The sequence below is a fragment of the Barbatula barbatula genome, assembly GCF_947034865.1.
Source record: "Barbatula barbatula genome assembly, chromosome: 7".
Taxonomy (NCBI): Eukaryota; Metazoa; Chordata; class Actinopteri; order Cypriniformes; family Nemacheilidae; genus Barbatula; species Barbatula barbatula.
This window is the reverse complement of record NC_136770.1, coordinates 181,336-208,133: the sequence shown is the minus strand read 5'-3', so window position 1 is coordinate 208,133 and position 26,798 is coordinate 181,336. Positions and strand designations below refer to the sequence as shown.

At 41.3% G+C, this 26,798-nt stretch overlaps 2 protein-coding genes across 6 annotated transcripts; one reads left to right on the top strand and one right to left on the bottom strand.

Moving 5' to 3' along the window:
• Window positions 1–441: 441 nt before the first annotated feature.
• Window positions 442–24,510, top strand: rbfox2 (RNA binding fox-1 homolog 2). Of its 5 annotated transcripts, XR_013786885.1 has the most exons (13): window positions 770–1,591; window positions 11,997–12,194; window positions 12,431–12,589; window positions 12,810–12,863; window positions 14,427–14,519; window positions 19,197–19,284; window positions 19,377–19,433; window positions 19,510–19,663; window positions 20,108–20,150; window positions 20,445–20,487; window positions 22,027–22,118; window positions 22,274–22,367; window positions 22,466–24,510. XR_013786885.1 is itself a non-coding variant. In XM_079460002.1 (12 exons), the coding sequence occupies exons 1-12, from the start codon at window positions 1,385–1,387 to the stop codon at window positions 22,508–22,510; spliced, it is 1,284 nt and encodes a 427-aa protein (XP_079316128.1). In that variant the 5' UTR covers window positions 442–1,384; the 3' UTR covers window positions 22,511–24,510. The 5 variants fall into 5 exon arrangements, 3 of the variants coding, with proteins under 3 accessions (XP_079316128.1, XP_079316129.1, XP_079316130.1); XM_079460002.1 differs by lacking the exon at window positions 20,445–20,487 and having other exon boundaries at window positions 442–1,591; XM_079460003.1 differs by lacking the exon at window positions 20,108–20,150 and having other exon boundaries at window positions 809–1,591.
• On the bottom strand, window positions 24,504–26,798 carry LOC306896214 (retinal cone rhodopsin-sensitive cGMP 3',5'-cyclic phosphodiesterase subunit gamma). The gene is made up of 3 exons (XM_079460005.1): window positions 26,722–26,798; window positions 25,942–26,133; window positions 24,504–25,545 (listed from the first exon to the last, which is right to left on the bottom strand). Exons 2-3 carry the CDS (start codon window positions 26,081–26,083, stop codon window positions 25,469–25,471), a joined length of 219 nt encoding a protein of 72 aa, XP_079316131.1. The 5' UTR covers window positions 26,084–26,133; window positions 26,722–26,798; the 3' UTR covers window positions 24,504–25,468.

Here is a 26,798-nt window from a genome sequence, read left to right as displayed (position 1 = left end):
TTTTTTTGGCTCAACACATCGAAATGTCTGGACCTCAGAAGAATATGTCCGACATCTGTCAAGCGTTGCTCATCTGACTCACACTGACAACATCTGTAACAGTGTCTGTAACAGAAGCCCAAGAATCAAGATGCACAAGAACCTTTTCACCAAAACAACTACGACGAGCTGGTGACACAAAGTTATTGTCAGTGGCACAATGTTATGTTGCTTCTTGTCTTATGATGTGCTTTGAGTGTATAAATCAGATCAACAAATCTAAACCTAACCAGCAAAACTGTAAGATACAGAAAACATATTGGGGAAGTTCATGAACACTATTATTGGACGATTTTGATATGACGTGCAGTTATATGGGTGTCGTGGCGTCATGTGGCCGCTAGGCGTCGGCTCTGACTCACTATCCGCTCCTTTATTTTCCACTACAAATCCGCATCAGGCACATGGAATTACTGAAACTCGATCGATATTGACATTCAATTGCTGTTGGTCTGCTAACATCGTTACACAACAGAACGAGATCAACGCGTCCTTCAGCAATTTCTCTTCTCAACCGATCTGTTTCCATGTGTTGTTTTTTCTTTTTAGACGTAAACATGTAACATTGTCTCTTTGACCTTTTCCCCGATCGCAGCGGTTGCGGTTCTGATGAATAAAAGCATCTGGTCGATCGTAACCCTGGACTCGGTGCTCGTGCGTTAAGCACTAAAACAGCGTCGAGCTCAAACTGCAGCGGGAATAAAACAGCGCGCGACTGTAACGAGAGCCCGAGGAAACCGGAGAGGAGGGGGTGCGCGCGCGCGAGCGCGAGTTTCCTCTGCGCCGCAAGAATCCATAGAGAGAGAGAGAGAAAGAGAGAGAGAGAGACAGAAGAAAGGAAAAGCAGCAGCTCCACGCCACTCCTTTGTTTTAGGAAATCGCTTGAAACGCTCGAAGGACTGAAATGATGCATCGCGTTTCCCTCGTGGTTCTTTGCGACGGCAGTTTTTAGAGGCGATTTAAAGGCTTTTCCGTTGAATTTAGTGGGATCGACACAAGCGCGTTTGAGATCTGAAGCGTCCAGACGCATTAAGCTTTGCTCTGCGGTTCCCCCTCTGCTCGAACCAGTCGACTCTCGTTGTCTTAACGTTAGATTATCTGAACGCACCGAGGCGTTGTGAACATTTGTTCTGCTCGCGGTTCGAGTGCGTTATTTGTGTCCAGGCCTCAAATATTCGCTCTTGATCAAAGGCCTTTAATGCGGCACACACGCGCGTCACTTTTTAACGGGCTTTAACGCGTCAGATGAACATCAAATCTGATCCATAAAACAGCTGTGATCCTTAAACGGAACGTCTGATCTTTGTTATTCGCTCTTCATACGCAACCTCTGCGGCCCACGTCAATGTTAATGTCGACCGACGTCGCATCTCTAATGCTGCCCGTGACCCGCGGGATCATGGAGCGCGAGAGGGATCTGGACTCCGCTTCGGCGGGGGTTCGAGGGATGAAACGCGGAGATCCGGAGCCGGAGGGCGCCGTGACTGCGGGGGATTTGGTCGGGGCTGAATGCAAACGAGCGCGAATGGACGGCACCGAGGAGACTGGGCAGGTAAGCGTTAATATCACGTTACGTAGGCTATATATGAAATGACGGTGATTCTCGCACGTTGTCTTTGTTGAACGTTACAATCATAAGAGCTCATGTAATATTGACCCCACGAAGGGCTTTTATATGATCTTGAGAACTCTGATCAATCATCTTAATATTGGGGGTACAGTGGTTACCAGAGAGGGCTTTTCTGGCTGCTGCCCCAGAGCCGTTCTGCAGTAAATGGTCCTCAGTCTGAATCATGGAAGAGTTGCAGTGGCCTGCATTCATCTCTCCATACTGCGGTACTTTTCCATCCTCCAGCAGATTTACTCCGTTATACAGACGTGATCTCATCTCTCATATCAGCACTTTCATCCATCCATCAATTCTCTCTCTCTCTCGTACTCTAATTGCTCATTTTCACTGGTTAATGGCTCATGGGTTCTCCATGCTGCACCATGACGGGGTTGAGACTAAACAGGTGTGTGTGTGTACCCTATGTATAGCCCTAAAAGGGTATTGATCCTGTTTGTGGAAAGCATCTGGAAATGTGCCTGTAGCAGAGAGACAGAAATGGGGGGGTCAAATGACAGAGACGCTCATATAAAGAGTGAAAGAACTATGGGACGCTTTAGTGGAGGGAAATGTCTGGAAAACGAGTAGAAGTGTAATCTCTATATGCTCACAAATGGTTGGAAAAGGAAAGGAATCATTGATGGTTTGACCGGCGGATGTCAGCATCAGCGGAGGATTTGCTGTATCACTGACAGTAAAGAGGCTTTTGTTGTGTTAAAGAGATCTGCACTGCTTTAGAGTGGCATTAGTCTCTGATCTCACATTTATCCTAATGCAGGGTTGGGGGGGCTGAAGCACACACACACTGTTCAGAGAGCTTCAGATAAGCCTTAGCGTGTTTACAGCATGTTGCGCAGTACAAACAGTGTTTTATTAAGTAGATGATCAGATTTGGGTTTTCGTTTGTGTAGTGTTTGGATTTGTTGTCATACATTTAGTTTTGACACTTCATGATGGCAGAGGCCATTTTATCATGACTCCGATTTGCCCTACTTACCCCTCGCCTCTAATAATTACCCTTATGTGATTGCGCACATATGTTTCCAAGACAGCTTTGAACTTTGACCTCATGAATGGGGCAATAAAACCGGGGTGTGGTGGAGATGGTTATTGCGACAGATTAGAAGTTTATTTTGAACTGTGGTCTGATGGTCCTGTGTAGAATCAGACTGGAAGAGATGAAGTCGGTTTGTTGTTTGTTGACTGTGGAGGTTTTGGCTCATTCACAGAGATGTCTGTGTCTTCAAAACCATTGTTCTTCACATGATTTGTCTTCATCAGAGCGGTTTTTAAAATCACTTCTAGAATGTTCTGTGGAGATGTGATTCTGGATCTTTGTTAATAATTCATGCTGCTGTGGAGAATGTGAGGGGTTGCTGGTAAAATCCTCCACACACACGGGAAACATTAAACTCCAGACTTGTTATGAGAAACACTCGTGTCCTCTTTCTTCTGAGCTCCTCCCTCTCTTCATACAGACCCTATGTTCACTCATTTTTCTCTTCTACTGTTCTCCTGCAACACATACAGGTCAGTAAGTTTGAAGGAGACTCTTAAAGTTCTTGCACTGATCTTCTGCTCAGTAAAGTGTGGGGTTGGCAGGAAGCAGTGCTTCAATCCTTCAGGAAATGGGGCACATGACTGTGGTTCTCTATGAGTCATTGTCTCTCTCTCTCTCTCTCTCTCTCTCTCTCTCTCTCTCTCTCTCTCTCTCCTGGTCTGATTCAAACACATGGACTCCAGATGTTTCTTGCTTCATTCTCTGGACAGACAATTATTCAGATCTTAACTGAACCTTGAATAAAAACACTCTGAGATTATGAAACCAGAGTTATGTTGCATTTTTTCTCGTAATTTAAAGAATCATAATTATTTCTAATTTGTTTAGTTTTACCTTATTTATAGAAGTTACTTAATTTTAATGTAATTGTAGTTTATGTTTTCATTACTGCTTTTTTGGGGGGAAATGTTTCTTAGTTTTATAAGTGAAATCTACACATTTCAAACAAGACATGTTTTTAAGGTCTGTATACAAAATAGTATCTCTCTCTCACACTCTGGAGTCATAGTGTGTGCGCAGTTCTAAATGTTCCCTCAGTGGACTGTATGAGGGACATTAGTTCCAGCTGAGAGCTGCTCATTGAGGGTGTTTTATCAAGACAAAGATGAAAAAAGACGAAAATGAAAAACAGGCATTACCCACAATTCCCTGCACCTTTAACGGCGGTGTGAATATGTGTTCCAATCAGAACGTCTTATTTACATAAAATATTAACTACAGCAGATCTTTTGGACTGTAATATAAAACTGTTAAACTTTAATCCCTGCTGTCAAACCTCTTCATCCCCTCTCGCTCTCGGCTGTTTGTCCCTCATGTTGTCATTATCCTCTTGTTTTAATGTCTGAACAATAGATGGGTCTGAAGCCCGGCGGAGCGGTGAGGCGCGTGTAATCTGATTATATACCACTGTAGACCAATTAAACATGGAGGCCAATTAAAGTTTGTGTGACACGCTGCAGCGGCCGTGTAAGATGCTGCAGAGACACTTCTGTGTCTCCATACCTGACTGAATGACGCTCTGTTCCAGAACACAGTATCTCAGAATGCACTGTGACAAACTCGGTGGATGAAAATAAATCCAATATGAAATTTGGAGTTTGGTGTATATTTATGAAATTAGCAAAGCTAAATTATGAGACCATTGTAGATAAAAGATGAACACCAATATTGTCCTGTAGACTAATCCTCTCCAAGCATGCTACGCAAGTCCTAGTCCGCGGTCTTGTTCTGTCCAGACTGGACTATTGCAATGCGTTCCTGGCTGGACTTCCAGCTTGCACAACCAAACCTCTACAGATGATCCAGAATGCAGCGGCAAGAGTGGTCTTCAATCAACCCAAGAGAGCACACGTCGCTCTCTTTAGTCGCTCGCATCAAATTCAAGACTCTGCTCTTGGCCTGCAAGACTACCACTGGTTTCGGCACCCCCTTATCTTCCCTCACTAATGCAGACTTATGTACCCCGTCAGATCCCTACGCTCGGCAAACCAACGACGTCTTGTAGTGCCATCCCAAAAAGGGAAAAAAATCCTTCTCACGCACCTTATCTAGATTTGTTCCATGTCTGTGGAATGATCTGCCGACTGCTACGAGATCAGCAGATTCTATAGCCATCTTTAAGAATCGTCTGAAAACACATCTCTTCCGTCAGCACCTGACCGATCAGTTCTGAGGCTTTTTTCTACTTCCTTAGCTTTCTATACTGTGCTGGGCATTATGAGACCAGTTTTAATGCCCTTATGCTTTTTGTTGTTCCAATAGCTTCTATTGTTTTTCTCAGCGTCTGCTAAATGTAAGTGCATTCTTTACCACAGTTTCCTTTAGTTTGCTCGCTGGCAACTTACAGATATGAATATAAATTGGTTGATAGTCAATTATAATGTGTGAGAGTCACTCATGGTCACGTGATCGGTGTTTACAAACACACTCGCTGTAAGTGGTGGAAATGTCAAGGTTCAGTAGCTGTTCAATTAAAGAAAGGTCAATACTTTAAAAGTAGGGTTAGGGGTTAGGGTTAGGTAAAGGAAAAGTAAATGAAAAGTAAAGGAAACTAGAACAATTTTTTCCTGTTGTCAAATCAAAATTTAGAACTGCCAAAAAACTTTTCTATCGCTGTATTTATTTATGTAAATGATTTTCTAAGTATTGTATAATTGTTTTTGTTCTGTTGAACCCCAAATATGTTTTGGGGGATTTAGCAAAGCAAACCGGTATGGGGCACCGTTGACTACTATTAAATCTTTTTTCCTCATGGTAATCAATGACGCCCCAGAATTTTCCAACCCCTGTGAACAAAATAATTTCAAGTGCACCTGAGATTTAATGTGCTTTTTTCTTTTAACATTTAAACTATCTAAAGTATTTTACAGCAGCATCCAGTTATTTGACACATTTATAAAGTATCTGTTGAAAATACTACATTGATTTCAATGGATACAGCTGTCCTGATACGTCTTCATGTATTGATGGCACTGACTGAAAAGAAAGAATTGAGCTAAAGACAGACGGCTGTTTATTTTGATGTTTCAGATTAGCATCGAGTATTACAGCAGCAGATTGTATTTGTGTTGGGATGGTTCACGTAGTGTAGTTAATCTCACTCTTGATCTTTTTCTCTGTATAATCTCTCTATCCATCTCTTTATCCCTTTATCACCAGCCGCTTACCTTTGACCTTCACATCTGCCCTGTTTTCCCTCGCTCCCCTTGATCTGATTACTGACATTATATTATATTGATTTTATTAGTTTAGTATTTCTCAAATACTGAGAGCGTGAATTCCAGAGGCACTTTGCCATGACGTGTTGTATGCGCGTGTAGTGACTTGTGTCGGGTGCGATGTCTTTGCTGTCTAATCTGTTAACATGCTGACTGAAAACAAATGTGTTTTTGGCCAGTAGTAGCTACAGTTTATATAGTTTAATGTGTGTTCATTGGTTGTATACTATTGGTTTGGTACTATTTTATTTATTTATTTGCCAAAGATTTAAATGTCAAGTTTATGTAATAATGTTTTATGTAACGTAATGTGTAGATTTGCATAAATCATGGATGAGGCCCAGACAAGCTCATTTGTTCACTAAAAGTATTTTATCCCACAAACGTTTGATGCAACGATGCAACAAAAATCCTCCCGTCACGTTTATTGCTATAAATGATGTCACATGTAAGTAAAGACTGTGATATGCTGGTCTGTCAGATTCATCAGAGAGAGAGAGAGAGAGAGAGAGAGCGGGGGGGGGGAGGAGGTAAGAGAGAGTCAGCCTGCAGGAGGACACAAGACATGAAAGTGCAGGATCTAAACCAGAGAGAGAGAGAGAGAGAGAGAGAGAGAGAGATGTGGGATGTGTCAGTCACACGGTCAGAGAGACACGTGTATGAGTCAGTGTAGTGTTGTCTAGTTGTGTGTGGAAGAGGATGATGGGATTGTTTTATCCTCACTTGCTGTCGGTAAGTGTTTCTTTGCTTTAAATGTTTTGTGTTATTCGCTGATGTTTGTGTAACACGCACTCGCCGGTTCATTCACCAGTTCTGTCTGTCCTGTAAGATTGTGTTTGTTTGTTAGAATAGACTTTCTGCATCTACACATGAGACGTTCTCTTCAAACATCATTTAGTGTGTGTTTGTAACGGGCAGATCTGAATGACACTGACCGAGGTGCAGAAGTCTGGTGTGTTTCTCCAGCTGTCTCTTGAGTGAACGAGCCAGGTGTCTGACAACACAGCTTTAGTATTAACATGCAGACGCAGTGATATAAATCAGTCTTTTATTGTTGCTCTCTGTCCCGCTCATACCCTGGAATCTCTCTCTCTCTCTCTCTCTTTACTGATTTGACCCGTCTATCGCTCGCCCTCCCCCTCTCCTGTCGTTTCCCGAGGGTCCGAGCAGCTGTTATCTCAATGTTTTCCTTTAAAAGCAGGAATTGGTTGGTTGGGGGCAGGGAATGGAAATTGATTTTTAAAGGTGACAGACGGAATCTTTGGAAAAATTTAGCTATAGCTACTAGAAAGGGAGGTGTGTGTGTGTGTCGGATGTAAGCATGTATCCGTTTCTTTGTTTGTCTAGATTTGAGGGACAGATGTCTTTGACTACCATAGTGACATGTAATGATGACCAACTGCTCCTCACTAAATTGAGACTCATAAATCGGTTGAATCAGATTTGATTTTTAATCTGATGAAATTAAGAGGATTGATAATATCATTAGCCTGACACTGTGTAGTATCCAGTGTGGACGAAATGTCATCTCCGGTGTAGACACGGTGTAATATAAAAACACTAGTTAACAGAATTTCCGGACTAATATGGTTTCTCAACAAGGGTCGCATACATTTGTGTGTGTGTGTGTGTATACAGGTTAAAAATTTGTGATTATGTCCTAACGATAGTCAATGTCAAAAACAGAGTGAACAACTTTAAATCATACTGTTAGTAAACAAGGTGCATAAATCTCAGTGTCCACAGGTTTGTTGTGTGTGTGTGTGTGTGTGTGTGTGAGCAGGACTCCAGACTAACTATTTTTACTGAGAGCACTGTAGCCCGATGACTGAAATGTTTAGGAGCGCAAGCAAAACATTGAGGGGTACACCTTAAATCAGCCTGCAATGCAATTATTCAATTATTTTCCACAAAATAACGATTACTATACTGACAAATAAGTTACTTGATGACTGCAGATTTGGTTCTGCTTATTTAAAGAGGCGGAGTCTACGGAGAAGCTTTGTTATTGATTGGTGTAAAATAGAGAGACGGTAATCTGAATTAATTTGAAACAACAGAAATTGTGTTTATCAAAAGTATACATTTAATTGATAAGTGTTACCCATTAAAGCAAACTGAAATATCTCGCGTTAGAAACGGTGACGTGAGTGACCCGCACAGTGGACCATCACACACAGCTGCACTGGTGGCGGGTCGCGTTCTACTCGACTTTCCACATAAAATATTTAGATTTTTTTCTAGTTGTTTTGCAGGTCGCACATGCGCGAGTACTTGTAAAAAATGCTTGCGCTGTCTCGAAAACTGCTCGCAGAATGCAACCTTTTACTCGCAGTCTGGAGCCCTGGTGTGTGCGTGCTGCAGTTTATTCTAAACACAGAAAGTCAAACTCTACACATGTTAATACATAATGAGAAACTGCAGTTGTATTTATTAGCAGTTCTTGAGAGAAGTTCAGGTATTTGAACCCCACCCAGCATTTGGCCTGGAGGGTGGGAGAGACGTTTCATTTACCTGCCACCATTACACACACCGTTGCTTTATGAAGTGAAATCTATATGATTCTATTCTAAAAGTCACACGTCTCATCTGTAGAAATCTAAGGCTGTTGGTGGAACAGCACAGCTAACATATGTATTTCTGCTGTGTATTTACTGTTCTCAATATACACTTTTATACCCAGAATGCAACAGTTTACAGATACTACTCTATACAACAATGCATTGTGCTCCATGCGTATCCATAACTGTAATGAATGAAATAACACCTGCTTTGATTTATATCCTGTTGAATCGTTTTGTAAAAATAAGCCCTGATAATAATCAATGACAATAAAATATCACAATATGTGAAATGATGCCTTACTTGAAATTAACTACATGTCTGGAATTTTTCAGAAATATTATTTTGGAATAATGCCATGTGTTTGACATGCTATTAAAAAGTAGCACTCGCAGTACATTACACAGTACTCTTGTTAAACTTCATTCTGAGCACAGCCTGTGTCTGTATTTACCTGAAATATCATCTCTCTATTTCTCTTTGTTGACTGTAGAATATAGTATGGCTTATCTGACACACACGCTTTTAAACACAAATTCTCTATGAATGTAATACTCACGGCAAACATGATTGTGATCTGTATTTGCCCTAGAACAGCTAACATCATTCTTCATTAGAAAACATGAAGACGTCTGATCACACGCACAACAAAAGGGTGGTTTGGTCACCTATTACATTACTGAATGATTCCTGATGTCAACATCCAGGAAAAAGCTCTTATTCTGCATTCATTTCATTAGAAGGGATGTTGTGCGAATTTTTATTTTATTTTAAATTCTCTTTCTTGAGTTCAGGGGTGATGCTGCGGCCATTGAGAGATCAACATGTGGGACAATGTTCAATCTGAACGTACAGATCAAAACTATCATCATGGGCGTATTTTCATAAATATCGTGTTCACAATAGTGTGTTGTGTAAAGAAGCCGTCATTTACCCAAACGAGATGAACGAGTTTCCTGACCGTAGCCCATGTGCTGAGGGCGGAGTGTGACGGATAAACATTCACACTCAAACACAACCATTTGTGGTTGTTTCAGAGGTTTTATTTGTTTCCAGATTTGAATTTATGACCTTTGGACCACACAGACCACTGCATGCTGATTGGTCTGTGAACGATGAACGATTGCGGTGTTCAGAGAGAGAGCGAGCAGTGTGATCCAATCAGCTGACAGCTCAGTGACATCAAGGTTGGGCGAGGGGTCCTGTGTATGTTTAATGAAACGTTCTGTCGATCTCATTTCCTGCACATCTTGTGTGACGTGTGATGTCACATTAAGCGACAAAAATGTAATTAGTTTATGCTAAAACTGTTTAATTTAATAGTTTTACAATGTATGTATATTGCCTCAGTCACGGCTCTGAATGTTCAGTGGTCTGTATGAGGTGCAGTGTTGAGAGCTGCTGATGGTTAGAGTTGTGAGTTACTGTAATGTCACGGCTGCATCGATGACAGCCGGACGCCAACTGACCCGTAACTAAAGCAGTCAGTGTTCAGAAGCTCTCGCTCCGCTGAACACGTCCACACACACAGACGCGTGTTTATGAGGAGCTCAAGAAAGTCTTTCCTCATCACGACAGAATGTGATCATTTTTAAATGTCACAATTGAATTCATCTGAATACTAATAATAATGGCATTAAATATAACATCAGAATAACAATACAATCAAGCATCACCTAATAACTGTGAAGCTTGCGCTGTACAGATAGATTTACATGTATGCATTTGGCAGACGCTTTTATCCAAAACAACTTAAAGTGCATGATACTATACATTTGTTTTTAAGTATGTGCAATCCCTGGGATCGAAACCATGACCTTGGCGTTGCTAGCACCTGCTCTACCACTGAACCACAGGAAAACTGTGATTACACACGGCTAAATTTAAACTGCCCAGCACGTGCGGTATAAAGACGAGTCTCTGCGCTCCTGATGCCTAGATGTGCCTCACATTATAACGCCTCGGGGTGATGTCATCGTCCATCGCAATGTTTCACTGTAGACATCGTCCAATGGCAATTTGGTTTGAATAACCAACCCTCATAAACAGATGACTAATAACTTATTGTTAGATTGTTAAATTGTGCAGTGCTTTCTGTGTATGGTTCTGGAGAAGATCTCTGAGCTATAAATACAACGAGTCTCTTCCCCACTCGTCCATCTCTCTCTCCGTTCTCACTACGCTGCCATGTAGGGAAGAGATGTTGGATGCTGGAAGCAGGAATGCACCGTACCATCAGCCCCTTCACCAGACACATGAGCACTGAATTGTGTGTGTGTGTGTGTTTGTGTAACTGTGCAGTGACTCCTTTCCTTATAAATTATCAAGAGTTTAATGTAAAGATTTTTGTTTACACTTTACAATAAGGTTGTTAGCATTTTTTTAAATGAAGTTTATTTAACATTTTGGTTTGGGAGGAGCGAGGTCATGGAGAGAAGTCGTCTGTATGTTGTCCCTCGCCCTGTGCATTATAGCTCTTGCAACCCTTTGCCTCACTCTCGGCCTATTAAGGAGGAGGGATGACTCGCTCAGAGCCCCTCCCCTCAGATAACATGCTTGTCATTTTTGTGAATGCTACTTAATGTCAATACTATTAAAGTGATACTTCATCCAAAAAGGAAAATGCTTTCATCATTAACTCACCTTTTGAGTTGTTCCAAATGTGTATACATGGCTTTGTTCTGATGAACACGGAGAACAGGTCTCAGCAGACTCCCACAGTAGGAAAATTACTTCTTTTGTTCTGTTGATCACAAAATACATTTTGAAGAATGTAGGACAGCAAAAAGTTCTTGGGCACTTTTGATTACCATTGTATATTTTCCTTCTACGGGAGTCAACAGGTGTTGAGCATTCTTCAAAATCTCATCTCCGTGTTCATCGCAACAAAGACATTTATACACATTAGGAACAACTGAAAGAAAAGCTAATGATTACAGAATTTACATCTTAGGGTGAACTATCACTTTAACTGATGTCAACAGTTACATCTTTTGATTTTTAAAATACATTAGCTGATGTTCAAACTACCATAAAATGAGAGTTCTAAATGCTTTAATACTAGTTTATGTTAGCCAAGGCATTAGGTAATGCTAACAAATACAACCGTTTTAATAGTGACTGGTGTTAATGTCAACTGTGTGTTGTCGGCTGTGTAGTTTGTACAGAGTCCTCAACACTAAATTATTTATGAGCCGCTCTTGAATATTTAAACAGCTGCCTGAACCCTCTCGTCACCAAAGAGAGAAATACGATATCATTAATGCAAGAAATCCTCTCACAAATGACAACGGAGACGTAAGTTGAGCTGTCTGTCTGTGTGACTCCATTCCAGTTCATTTCACTTCTGCTCGTGTGTCTCCTGGTGTTTGGAGTTGTTTTTCTTTCCTGCGCCTGCTCACTCGCTTTTATTTTGTGGATCCTGGCCAGACAGTCAATTAACTCTCTCTCTCTCTCTCTCTCTCTGTCTCTCTCTCTGTCTCTCTCTCTGTCTCACACACACTCTCAGGGGTCACAAGACACGATGGTGGCTCAGGAGGGTCTTGTTCCACCATTCTCCACCTTTCCTCCACCCCCTCCACCTCCCCCCCAGAATGGCCTTGCGCTGGAGTTTGGGGGAGTCGGCAGTTACCCTGCAGGGGGGCAGGGGCAAACGGAGCTGCCAGCAGGAGTCAGCACCCCTTCCTCTAACCCGAGCAATCCCCAAGTAAGTGCTAACACCACCCCCCCCCCCATATTGAGCATATGGTGACTCCTGATGACTGAAGCCATTAGGAGGACCTTAGAGAACACATGGGTGTCAAATGACTTCCTGTTGGTCCAACATTTGTGTCAAAGCTCCCGATGACACCTCATAACTGCAGTTTCATGCATAGATTGTCATTATGTCTGTACTTTGTGAAACAAGTAAGGTCCAACGAAGACTCTTCGTTTGTCTTTCAGCTGTCAGACGGGTCGCCTCAGACAGAGACTCAATGTGTTCCTGTCGGCGGTTCAGGCAGCAGTGACGAATCCTCAGAGGCCAAAGGCACCCCAAAACGGCTCCACGTTTCTAACATCCCCTTCCGCTTTAGAGACCCGGACCTGCGGCAGATGTTTGGGGTACTGGATGCTTGTAGGAGTCAAGCTTTAATGATCATACAATAAAACAGTGACATAACTGTCATGCGAATAAGAGCCAATTCTGCCCCCTGGTGATCAATGTTGTAATTGATGCACTCTCACTTTCCATTACATCGAATGGAAACAGCTGTGTGTTGGCTAAGAGTACATGTTGGTTTCACATTTTATGTGTTTTTATTATGTTTCTATTTTTTTATAGCAATTTGGAAAGATTCTGGATGTTGAGATCATTTTCAATGAGAGAGGCTCAAAGGTAAGAAACCTAAATCAAGCTCATTTGAGTTGGATTTCTCATGTTTCTTGTGTGAGGCACAGGCGAAATGTCCTGATCTTTTCATACAGTGACACTACTTTACACTGATGAGCCAAAACATTATGACCAGTCACCAGTGAGGTGAATATTATTGATCATCTTCTAATAAAGCCCAAATCTTAAAATCTTGTTAAGGTAAGGCGACTGGGTCAGAATATCTCTGAACCATCAAAGATTTTAAGTTGCTCCCGGTCAGAATTGTTCAGAATTTACCAACAGCGGTCTAGGGAGGTGCTAACAGCAACCTGGCAACAGACTGCTGGAGACATTCAAGGCTTGTTAATGCCAGAGGGCAATGAAGGCTATCCTGTGTGATCCAAGTCAACAAAAGGTTTACTGTGGCGCAGTTCACACCATTTTAATGATGGTTATTGGCGAACTGTGTCACACCGTATATCCGGCCAATGATGATGACCCCTGTCCACACTGGAAAGCTTCAAAGGACACAAGCATTGGAACTGGACCTTGTAGCAGGGGAAGAGAGTCACCTGGGCAGACATGTGCCATGAACAGTGATGGCACCAGGATGCACTGTAGGGTGATGACCAGACAGTGAAGGAAGTGAAAGCCTGGCTCTGGCCAATCATTGGACACACGCTACCTACCTACATTTTGGCATTTGGCAAACGCTTTTATCCAAAGTGACTCGCATTGCATTATCCTATACATTTATACTTGGGTATCTGCAATCCCCGGGATCGAACCCACAACCTTGAGTTGTTAAAGCAATGCTCTTTCCACTGAGATACAGGAAAGCTACCTAAGATTGTTGCAGACCAGGTACACCGTTCATGACCGTTGTGTTTTCTGATGACACAGGCCTCTTTCAGTATGATAACTGCCCACTGCACACATTGTTCATGAATGGCTTGAGCAAAATGATGGGGTGTTTAGGATATTTCCCTGGCCTCTTAATATCACAGATCTCAAACAACTGAACATCTTTGGGGTGAGCTGGAACAACAAGTTAAATCAGTGGTGGCTCCACCTTGCAACCTGAAGGATCTGGTTTTAATGTCTTCAGGGGTATTGTAGAGTCCATGCCTCAGCGGGCAGTGCATTTAAGAGAGGTTAGGGTTGTTGTGTTTTGGCTCATCAGTCTACATTGCCAAGAAAATAACCACAGAAGTGTTGAAACATGGAGGATAGAAAAAGCGTGCACTGTATTCAAAAAGTTCTATGATGGCTTTGGATGTTAAACAGAGCCGTAAGTTGTTATTGACTAAACTTTCTACACTAGAGCTCTTCAATTTCAAATTTGTGCTCATAACATTCAAGGGTGTGCCGTGTCCCGTGACCGATCTGGAAAGCATTACAAAAAAGATTTAAGATCCTCAGAAAGGGGGAATATGTCTGTAGTGAATAAACGTGTCTGTCTGTTCTTAGGTTATATTGAAGCTTCAGGCTTGACTATGAAGCGCTGTAAATGCTTTTCTGTTGCAGAGCGATTGAGTGTAATCTGAATGTCATTCGGACTCTCTGTCTCTCCGCTCTTTGTTTCAGGGTTTTGGGTTTGTGACGTTCGAGTCCAGCGCAGATGCCGAGAAAGCCAGAGAGAGACTTCACGGAACCATCGTAGAAGGACGAAAGGTCGAGGTGTGTCTTTCTCTCTTTCTGATGAACATGTACACTTCTCTGATCACACGTGCCCTCTTACTGCTTAAGAGTAGTGTGTGTTTGTGTGTTTGAGCTACGCAATGCATGGTGGCATCTTGACTGCAGTCCACTGTAGTTCCTTTGACTTTCTCGCCTGTTCTGTGATTGGTTGTCGTCTGGCTGAGTGTTGGTTAATAACAGCATGCGTTTTTCCACATTTAAGTTCAACGATCAGTTTTGTACTTAGCATGCTTACAGTATATGCGTTAGCCAATCCCGTGCTGCATTGGATGCCGTCTCTGTTCTTCCTGGTTTGAATGGCTTTTTTGTTCATAAACATTTGCTTGGAATCTCATGATACACAAGGACTGTTAGGTGATTCTGAATGCTTTCACAACTGTGGTGTTATGCCTTTTATGGCATTCGTGTGCATAATGTGAGAAAATGGCTTTGTTTTTAGTGCTTTTGTAGAATTGTATTGTCAGACTGGGATATCAGAAGAAGTTTGTTGCTTGCTGTAAGTGTGTGTGTGTGTGTGTGTGTGTTTGCGTGCGTGTGTATGCGGTCGACTGCTGCATGTGTTTCCCCGTGTGAGCCAGGCGTGTTTGGCGATCTGGTTTTTGGGTGTTTCGAATATTTCTTGAGCTCCTCTGGGTTTTTCACCCTCCTGCATGATATCTGGGATGGCTGCCTGTGTTTGTCTCTCATAGACTGGGGTAATTACTTTCTTCTGTGGATGTTTTTGCCAGTTAAGACTGTATTCCAGCATTAAGTCATTTTATTTGTAAATTCATCTGGGTTGTCTCAGATCTAATGGTAATCATAGTGGACAGATCAGGGGTGTCAATAATGTTTATGCTGCTCCATTTCATTTGCCAGAGATGTTTTATGTAGATGTTGTATATATGCTACTTGAATTATTGATTATGATTGGTCAGTCACGTTAAGAGTTAATTCCTTGATCACAACTGCAAAAAAGCAGTGCTGGTACAGGTTAATACTTAAGACATAATTAGATTGAATTTATTTCTAATTATTAAACAAACAAGATTACGTTTACAACAGACTAAACCAAATTACATGTTCGTCTTATTTAAAAAAAGTATTTTTTGCCTGAAAGATTATACGAAATGTTATTTTTTTAAACTCGTGTTTTTAGCTTCAAGTAAGCTAATAAAACATTTCAGATCAAATTCATAGCGGAATAATGTACATCCACCCTGTTGGGGTTTTACAACCGACTGGATGTACACAATCCCTTAGAAATGAAATTTCAACTTCATCTGTTCAGATGTTAAAATTTTTCTGATATCTTTTCTGTTTTTGTTTTTTGTCACCCACAGATTTAAGAATTCATCTGTCTGTCTAGTAGTTGCTGAATGTTTTGAGTATATAAAATGTAAAACCAATGTACAAATATTTTCTTTAGACCACAGTCTGTCTTTGACACCCCTGGTGTTTGATGCATGATGCCTGTTGCTCTTTAGCTCCCTCTGGTGTCTATGGCTGTTTGTGCATGGGATAAGAGACGCCATAGCAGCAGATCTTCATTTGGGTTTGCATGAGTCTGATAGTGATTTTAATCTGTCAGATTCATTCAAAAGCAGGACGTGGGTTTGATCTGAGCAGCAATAGCACTTTCATTTAGGATCATTTCGATTTCTTTGTTTGCTTTGAATGCGTTGTGTTTACTGAGTCTTCTTTCATTTGAATAATAGAATCTGAATTGATCATGATGTTATGTTGTATGTAATAACACCCAAATGTGTTTGTTAGTGTATGTGGAGAGGAGATTTGTGGAGAGAGCGATACACAATCAAACTCTTCACTCATCTCTCTCTCTGTCTCTCTGTCTCTCTCTGTCTCTCTCTCTCTCTCTCTCTCTCTCTCTCTCTCTCTCTCTCTCTGTCTCTCTCTCTCTCTCTCTCTCTCTCTCTCTCTCTCTCTCTCGCACTGCACTCACTGTTTCCTGTTTGTTCCATCATTTCCTGTCCATGTGTCTGTTTTTTGCCTCTGACGACACTCCCTCAAATGATGTCAATTGTTTGGCATGTCACTAACCGCTCATTCCTGTAAAACTTTGGCTCATAGTTGCAGCTTTGACTTGGACTTGTCCGAGTGTTTGAGTTTCTCTAACCATTCGTCCCTTTTCTCCTCCTCCTCCTCCTCTGTAAAACAGACGAATGCGGCCGCTGGCTCTTTAGCACACCTACAGACAGATTTGATCACCTGAAGATTTGTCTTGTTTTCTTTCAACCAGTGTGAATGTCAGAATTTCCCATTTTATTTTCCATGTAATCTGTCACCGTACTATGGTTTTCTAATATCCTCTGCTCTCTATCTATCTCCCTCCCTCCCTCCCTCCCTCTCTCTCTCTCTCTCTCTCTCTCCTAGTTGTTCACACATTCTTTTACATTGTTTTGTTTGTTCTTTTGTTGTTGTTCATTTTCTCTTTTCCTTTCTGTTCCCTTGACGATTTCTATGTGTTGTTATCGTTGTCAGTCTCCACGGTAACTGCTCGCGTGTCGTCACGCCGTTTCCCGGCTCATGGTAAGTTTGTGTATGTACGGCTTCATTCCTGATCAATCCCACAAACCCCTGAGTGCTAAACTCCAGCCCCCTCAAGCTTTACAAACTGTGGTCTTTCGCTCTTTTGCACTGATTAGCGTGAGGGATCTGAGATGCATTAAAGCCCTTTGGGAGACGACGGCAACCCTCGTCCTCTTTAAGAAGTTCAGCCAAGCGGCAACTGTATGCGGCAATCTTAACGGCATCTCTTCCCCGAGGTCTGTCCCCATACATTATGCAACTGAGGCATGGAAAACCAAATGAAATCACCATTTTCAGTCTCATGTCTGTATTAGTCGCTAAGGACCACAGAGTACTGACAGAAATGACATTCCCTCCCTGGCGCTCACCATTTCTCCTCCATTCTTCATTTCTCTCATGATCATTAACACTTCTCACAGCACTGACACAGCTGATGAGACTGTCACACTAACCCCCCCCCCCCTTCATTTCTCATACAGCCATCCATTCATCTATCCCGTGGGTCCAATGAGCTCTCATTAGGGATGGGCGGTATGACCGGTCTCTTATAATCCTTCATTGTGATAACAACAAAATAACAATTATTGGTAAATGCTCACTTGTTTGTAAGACATAAAGTGTAAATGTGATGTCACTGTAGTTATTTTTCATGCAAAACCATCAGTCAGTTTATGTTGTAATGTCTATCACGAATAACCAAAGGGAAGAGTTTATTACTCTTGATATTTCTAACATCAATCAATACGCATTAGCTTTGTATTTACGTGATTTGTTGAAACACCGTCTGACGACCTTAAAGAATTTAGTTCAAATCTGAGTTACACACTTACAGCACACCGTCATGTCATGCCGCCCCACCCTAAGTGCCGTCATTATTTTTCAGAGTCATTTGTGATTGAATTGCTTTTTCATGCAGTTCAGACTATGATACTTTATCTGCTGACTATTCCACAGCCTGCGAGCCAAAAACGCCCCTAAACGTGCATACACATCGAAATTGTTTCTCAGACGATATTTCTGCCCTTATATTCATGTGAGGATGATCAACTCCAGCTTGTTATTGGTCTTTGGTTTTGGACCGTGTGTGTGTGTGAGACGGTGTTTTGCATTATTGGTCTTCAGTGTCTGAGAGAAGCGTGTCGATGCCTGCTGGTGTTTTTCAGGCTTCATGAGTTCATTTATTGTGACATGTAGCATATGCATCTCTCCCTCTCTCTCTCTCTCCCTCTCTCCCTCTCTCTCTCTCTCTCTCCCTCCCTCTCTCTCTCTCTCTCTCTCTCTCTCTCACCCATAAACTCAGTCACTCCTCACAAGGTCTGACAACAACCAATCACAGGCTTCCTTTCATTTGACGCACTTTGGTGTACTTGTTCATAACAAACTGGATGGCTTTTTGAGTTTGACGTTTCTGATTGGGTGAATTGTTCTTAGTCTTTTTCTCTGTCCCTCTTTTTCTCTTCTTGTTTTTGTGGTTCCATTGAATGTGTCGACTGGCTCTGTTTTCCTTTCCTGCATCCCTCTCTTTCTGAACATCCCCGTTCTTTCTTATGACGACCTTTTCTTTTTACGAGGGGGCGGGATTAGGCTGCAGAGTATTTGGATTGGTCCATAGGCTGCATCTGATGCTTGCTGATTGGCTGATATGCTAATTTCTGGTTAATTAACTGTAATTGGCTGAATGTGACTCTTGCTCAAAGCTGTGCACAGTGTATTGATTTGGTCGTGTGTGATCTGTTTCTCTCTCTCTCTCTCTCTCTCTCTCTTTCATTTTAGCAATGGAATGCCCCGTTTTCATTTTGCTTTACACATTGATTTATGGATTTTGTGTTGAATGTTTGAAAAATAGTGGAAGTTTAACTGATGCATGAAGCAATATAAGGGAATATCAATGAGTCCACAATTTCTGCTGTACCTGTGAATATTTCCTTTTGTATAATGCGTTGATTATAGATATGAGTGTTAAACTCAAATTCATGTTAATATCGTAACGCTCTGCAGTCTTCATTTAGTCCTGTTTGCAGAATTACTGAAGTCTCTTGGATTATATCAATGGCTCTAGATTAAATGTTACAGCTCTTGGAATGTTTTGTTGCTAATCTGATTTTTGCTCTGTCTGTGATTAAACAGGTGAATAACGCTACAGCTCGAGTGATGACTAATAAGAAGTTGGTTAGTCCATATGCTAATGGCGAAGGTCTCAGCACACTGCCTTACGGTAAAAAAAAGTCTTCCAGACTGCAGCATTGCCTTTTGTTTTGCCCTTCCATCGCAGCGATGCATTCATTCTCTATTCTTATTTGGGTTTAGCTGGGTGGAAATTGAGTCCCATGGTGGGCGCTATGTACGGACCAGAGCTCTACGCAGGTGAGGTTTTTAATGTTGTTTAATGCATGTTAATAACGAAGATCAACGACGTGACCCCACTTTCCTCTCTCTGTAGTTCCAGGATTTCCGTATCCCACCGCTGCAGCCGCAGCCGCTGCATCCACAGCCGCGACCTTCAGAGGGGCTCATCATCTACGGGGTCGTGGGCGGCCCGTGTACGGAGCGGTGCGAGCTGCCGTTCCGCAGCCTGCCATACCGACATATCCTGGGTAACGCACTCACAAACGTGCAGACTTAATTTTTCTCTAGTTTTCTGCATGTTGCATGACTATTTGCTGCTTCTGGTGTGCCGATCTGAATGAGAATGAGCACAGATAACTATGTAATCAGAACTACACAAATTACACACAAAAATGCCATTTTCTCCCAACGTTAACTATTTGATGATGTCATGGCTCAAACACACCTCACTGGTAAATGTGCAGATGATCGGGATTAAAGTGGCATTTTTTTACGTTTTATGACCGAGTGCACTGCATGTGTGTGAATTAATGTTTTCACTTTCTCTTTTTTGTGGTCTGTCTTCCCATCTCCTTTTTTCTTTCCTTCAACGGCCACATGGTGGCGCACTGTTGTTGATTTTATTCTGTTTCACTCCTCCATCTTTCTTTTTTCTGCGCTTTTGTTCTGTCATTTTGTTTCTCTTCTCTCAGTGTGGTGTACCAGGATGGGTTTTATGGAGCTGCAGAGCTGTATGTAAGTATGACACTTCCTGTCTCCTGTCTTCACTTCCTGTCTCTTTCCTTCTCTCTTTCCGAGTGCTTTACTGCGTGCAAACTGTAGCAGCACAGAGCCGTAGAACTTTAAACGTAGACTGTCGATGTTCATTTTGTTAACATGATAATGATCCAAGGACTTTTGTCAGCCCGGTCTAGTCAATTCAACGGCTCTGTGTGCGCAAGAGTGTTTGTTGTGTGAACTCAAGTGTCTCAGTGTGTGTGTGTGTGTGTGTGTCCAGGTTGACGATAGCTTTTTCTGTTTTCTCTGTAGAATAGTGTTTCAGGACACACTGGTTAGTGGCAGAATGCCTCAGGTAGGCTCTCAGACGGATAGTGTGCATCTCTACTTCTGATTAATACATTTGTTTGATATTGATCGTGTGAGATTGCTGTCTTTGTTTTCCTACTAACTCACAGTAATCTGGCAGGAGTGAGGGCATGGAAGGGGGAGCAAGAAATTTTCACAATTTCTCTTAATTTAAATTGGCAGGTTAAAATCTTACAGACGCTACTCTTAAACAATGTATGTGTGTCTGTATGTATGTATATACATATACACACACAAACCAAACAGGGGGGTGGTATGACCAAATCACTTGGGAGAAATTGCTTTTAAATTGTTAGTCGCTTAAACGTCATGGTTTCCGTCATTTTATGGCATGGACATGTAGTAGTATTCCATGTTATTTTTGCTAACATTTATTATAAATACATAAAAAAATTATATATGATAAATATCTCGTTTCAAAAGCTCTAGAGTAACATTCTTTCACTTTTTCAGTTACTTCTTATAAATGCCATGCAGATAGATCTACTGTTGTGTAATCTTTATCTCTACCTGTCGATTCTTCTTTCAGTCATACCACCAGCCCTAAACCTTAGATTACATACGCTTGAGACTGTAAAAAACTGTCCTGCAGGTAGTTTTTGCTGTGCATTACCGCTATATTTATGATAGTTCCAAGGACTCTGGATGTTTTGGGTTTTGTCAGAGTGTATCTGATTCTGTCCCCTTCCCAGAGTCCCTGTCTCTATCTCTCTCTCTCTCTAAATATATAAGTATATAAAAAATATATATATATATATCTTTCTATCTCTACAGCATGTTAACTCGGTCTGTGTTGGCATGCGTTCACACTTAATTCGTCTGTAGGTCTCGCTCTCCTTACCTCTTTTCTCACATTTTTCACTTTGTTTTTCTTTTTTGTTCTGTTTACTTCGAAACTCGCCTGCTTCTCTTCCTTTGACCACTTTATCTCCAACTGTCTCTTTCTCTCTCTGTCTTCCTTTCCTGTCTTGCGTCCCTCAGCAGGAGTGTGAGGGATCATGGGAGAGTCTTCTGATTGGGCGTAGGGTTGAATGCTGAGGAGAGAATGGCAGAAATGGCTTGTCATTTAGTCAGTTTGGGGTGCATGCTGTCTGTGTGGTTGTGTGGATGTTCTCCTAATCTCACTGTCTGTCTGTGGCAACAGTAATCGATTTGATCACCCCTGGTTGCGTGTAGCCGTGCATTTGAGGGTGAAGATGACACTGACGCTAATGCACTCACAATCCCCATTTCTGCTTGTGTCTCCCTCTTTGACAAACAAAATAAAAAGCTACATTGACTCTCAATCATTAGAGGAACTACTCTTAGTTTGCCATTACTGTGCATTGTTTGCCACGGAGGAAGATTCACGGTGCGTAACAGGGTCTCAGAATGTGGTTTGTCTAAACATCAGTGGCAGATGCTTGTTGATTGACATTAGATTTGCTTTTCTCTGATGTTTTCAAGTCTCTTTTCCTGCAAACTCACCACTAAACTGCTTTATTATTGGTGTTGATTGAAATATGATTGCTCTGTTTCTCTGTAGAGCGGTTATACGGCATATCGCTACACACAGCCTACGGCAGTAGCGAGCCCAAGTGCGGCAGCGGCGGCAGCAGCAGCCGCCTATAGCGATAGGTTAGTGATTAAGACTTGACCTCTGATATATTCTTGACTTAACATTTTTGGTTACGCAACTCGCCATTTACAGTAGTTGACTTGCAAGAGAAAAGGGACCCACATAACGTAATATTTTCTTGCTTTGCATTGTTGAATATTTCTTCATTGTCTAGCTACGGTCGCGTGTACGCAGCAGATCCGTATGCGGCTGCACTAGCATCTCCAGCGGCAGCAGCGGCAGCAGCGGCGTATGGAGTGGGAGCGATGGTAAGCCATGTCTTTTACGTTTTTGTCCAGACCTACAGAATCACTTGTATCTCAAATAAATCGTCTGCATATTTCTAATCACACGTTTTCTTTCACAGGCGACTATCTACAGAGGAGGATACAGCCGATTTTCGCCGTATTAAATACATTTAATATACTTCCAGATTCTTTGTCTCCGATACTTCACCAACGGCTGCGGATCAAGAGGGAAAAATCTAATCACACTTTGTAAAACACGTCTGTTACAAACAAACTTTGAATAAGGAATGCAAGTATAAATCAACACGTCGAAGATCGTTGCTTTTTTTAAGGAAACGTCATAACGTCAAACACTACACAGTAACAGAGATATCTGACTGAAACTTGACTGACAAACTCGAATCATTTCTTCCTTTGGCTCTTCTCTCTGCACATATGCATGCAGTAACGGCTCTAGACTGCCTCTAGTGGCCATTGAACTACATGTGCACAGGGCATCAGGACTGCAGTGAACACATTTATACGTCACCCCTTGCTGTTTCACACTACAATAATATCAATATTCTTTAAGAAGAAAAAGAGACGTTTATGTGGACTGCTCTTTTCTCCATTTTAAGGATCATCTTGAAATAAGTGGATCCCATTGGCTGTGTAAGGGAGGACGATGCTATCATCCCAAACACAGAAACATGACAAGAGATACAACTATCGTGAATTTGCTTTCTCTTGAAGATCTTGGATGAAATGCAACGCCAGCAGCTGTTACAAGTCTCCGAACTGTGATGCACACAAACGGGACGATGTGTCATAATATTCCGTCTGGCTGAAGGCTTTGTGTTCTTTAAACAGTACCTCCGACCCGACCGTTTTGAAGAGGCATACCTTTAAAATTAAATAGTAATTATATGCAAGTAAACTAGAGTAGACAAAATTTTACCAAACATTATTATCCTCATTCGTTTCTCATGGTTGTGTGTGTTAGCTTTGAAAGAGCACAGGACACCATCTGAACCCACATAAACGTGTAAGACACACATCCCACAATGACTAGATTACTATAGCAAGTGTTTAAATTATGCTACGAAAATATTGACAACCTTTATGTTCAGATTTCGGATTGAACAGGACTTTTGTGGAACACCGATAGGCACTCTTTTATTAGCATAGTTTGTAAAATATGCAACTTTCAACCCAAATTTAGTTGGAGAAAGATGGAGGATCTAAATTGGATGATTTTAAAAGAGAACTACATAATATTTTTGTCTCTTTTTGAGTGTGTCCTCTTCTCTTTCGGTATATTGGTATTTTGCTTTGTTTGAATTTTGGTTCCAAAGACGAGTCAAGCACATTCTTGATTGTGTGTAAACGTATTTGTAATTCTGTTGTTTTTTTCTTTTGTATCAATAGGTTTTTTTTATATTGTTTGAAGTGGTTCGTTAATTATTTCAAATAGGCTGGATGTGGGAATGTTAACGTGCAAGGACGCAGCGTGCCCTCAAGAACCATTTCTTTCTCATGCGTTTCATGCATCTTCTTTGGCAGGTCATCCGCTTTAATAGATTCAGAGTTCTAGATTTGACTGTATCCTGGTGAAGGACAGAAATCGTTTTGCCATTTCAGACACTTGAAATTCGTTTTACCACATTGTTTTTTGTGTTTGGATGATGGGTAATGTTTGTTAAATCTAAAAGTTGAACGAGAAACTGACCACAATCTAAACACTATACCAGACAGCATTTTTGTTTGTTTTTTATGTTCTAAAGGTACTTTGCAGTCTATGCATACATTTTCCACAGTATTATGTAATATTGAAATATCTCTGTACCTAAATTCTTTTACATATGCTTAAAAGATGCTTTTTTCTCGTCCTCTGTCACGTGTCTCATGTATTACGCTCGCCTGCCCGCCCGATGGCGCGAGATCTTGAGTGACAGCTGCTCTTCTGATAATGGAGGTTCAATCTCCTCCGTCTGTGCTGTAAACTTTTAAAGATGGCATCTCTTTCATTCTCGCACCTTATAAATATGAATCCTGTCTCACATACTCTGCTTTGGTTTACAGTGTAACCGTGTTTTTGAGTTGAATTATTTCTCTCTACATATTCTGAATCCATTTGTGATGTAATTTGTATCTAAATGTCCATATAAACTGTTTTTTAACAATCACGTAGAGTCTGTGATTTTTCTATTCACTTTTCTCGTCAGGTGCAGTCAAAGATGGGGGTGAGGTGAGGGAAATTCCCTGGAGTTTTTGTCGTAATATGACACGCAAACATATTCTTGCGTGTATATCGCCATTTACATGATACAATGCTTCTCATTAATCAAGTGATAATGTTTGTTAAGTTACTCGCCTGCTTAGATGATGTCGAAGCGCCGATTCTGTCAGAGAGTCCTTACGCGTCCGCGCAGCATCGCCTCGCTCTAGATATGGCGCGCTGACGTCATAAGACAGACGTTGACGCAAAATGTACGTCGCGTGTCTGCTTATTTATTCTGTGTCCTAGACTCATCGGCTGAAGGATAATTCCCACATGAACCCGTAAATAACGTCTGGATGTACTGCTTGTAGCATTAAAACCCTAATGTTAATAATGATTCGTAGAAAAAAACCCACTGGTGTTGTTCTCGAGACAAAACAGGGCAAGTTATTTACAGTTAAGACCTGTAAAACAGCGCATACATGTATTTAATGTCTTTAACTGCACATCATAAGTGTTTTAGTGTCATGTTGATGAACATAGTTTAGCTAGGCCTACTAGAGAAAAAAAAACTCCCCACACTGGTGTTGTAACGTCAGTCACGTGCGCATATTTACAGTTTAAAAAATAAACTTAATTTGTACAAAATATGTGTTAAGATACAATATTTGAAGAGAGGGATATATTGCAGCTTTGAAAATCAATTCATCCTCCGACTTCAATTGACATGCTACAGTGAAGCGTTTGTCCCTGATTATCTCCATTAAACAATTACAAATGTAAACCAAACAAAAGTGGAACTTTGGAAATCGCCTTCAATGATCTTCATCCGTCGCTGGTTTGATTTCATTGTGGATGGATGATTCTAGAAGCTAATATTATTCACAAAAGGCATCAGGTGAAAAGGCCCAGGAGCAGGAAATTACAAGATTCCATATTTGGCCAGATCACTGAGCTCCATGTCACCAAACGCTTCCCAGGGACAGACCACAGAGAAGTCTGATGAAAACAAGTAAAGGGGTTTCGGGTTTATTTTTGCACATCTCCATCTAAACCAATCTAGTTAAGGGGATGGTTTACCCAAAAATGAAATGTTGTCATCATTCACTCACCCTCAAAGGTGCTCCACAACTGATTGTTTTCTTAATTTCTTCAAAATATGTCATGTTGTGTTCAACAGAACAAAAAACATTTTGTCCTACTATGGTAGTTGAAGATATTCCAGAAATGAGACTCACTAACATTCTTCCAAATATCTTTCTCTATGTTCATCGGAACAAAGACATTTATACAGGTTAGAAACAACCTGAGAGTGAGTAGTCATTTTTGGGTGAACTGTCCCGTTAATACATTCATATTCATATAACATGTAAATTGTCTGGGAGTGTGATTTACCTGTGCCGAGACCCTCCATTCCCGGAATATCCTCTCCAAAACCCTTCTGACCTGGCTTTGGCGCCTTGCTCTTGAAGGTGCGAAAGGCCCTCTGTTTAAATTTGGGGGGTCCCCTTTTCTCTGCAGGTGCAGGGATATCCATTTTCCTTATTTACTGAAGTCCAAACAGAAGATGTACTTAGCTTTTTGTGCCTTTAAAATAAGCGTGCCAAAGTTAGTTTTCTCCGTTAGTTCTGTTATCATGTCCTCAGGTTAGCTGTTAATCGTTGTAGGATTTTGTTCATACTAATCTTCTTACATAATGATCTAGTTGATTTATTTTTCAACATCTAGTCGCTTTGACATATACACGGACAAGCTTTTACAAACTGTTACACAATCTGTGTAATCTCATAGAGAAACATCAAAGCGGCCTAATTTCAGACATTATTAGCATCACATTTACTCTCTAATCCCGTCAGAAATGTGTCAAAGTTTAGATGTTCTCATCAGACTCTCAGGTTGAGGCTCTTATCGGTCCTTTCATACACTCAGGCTACAATACATGATGATCACAATTATAAATGATTTCTAGCTCAAATGATGGAGCATGATGCTGACAAGTCACAGTCAAGAAACACATACTGGACTGTACATGATATGATTACTCAAATACAGATCGTACTGAAAAATTCTGGTTGCTTTCAATAAAAAAGTAAATATGCTCTTGCTGTGCATCACTAAATCTGTCTAAAGATCTCATGCGAGGTGTCATGCGTCAGATAAATGCGAGTCTGTTACCGTGTTCTGGAGGTTATTCCTCTGGTTCTTCTGATGGTTCTCTTGCCCTTTTCTCAGCGTTGTGTCAGTCACAGCTC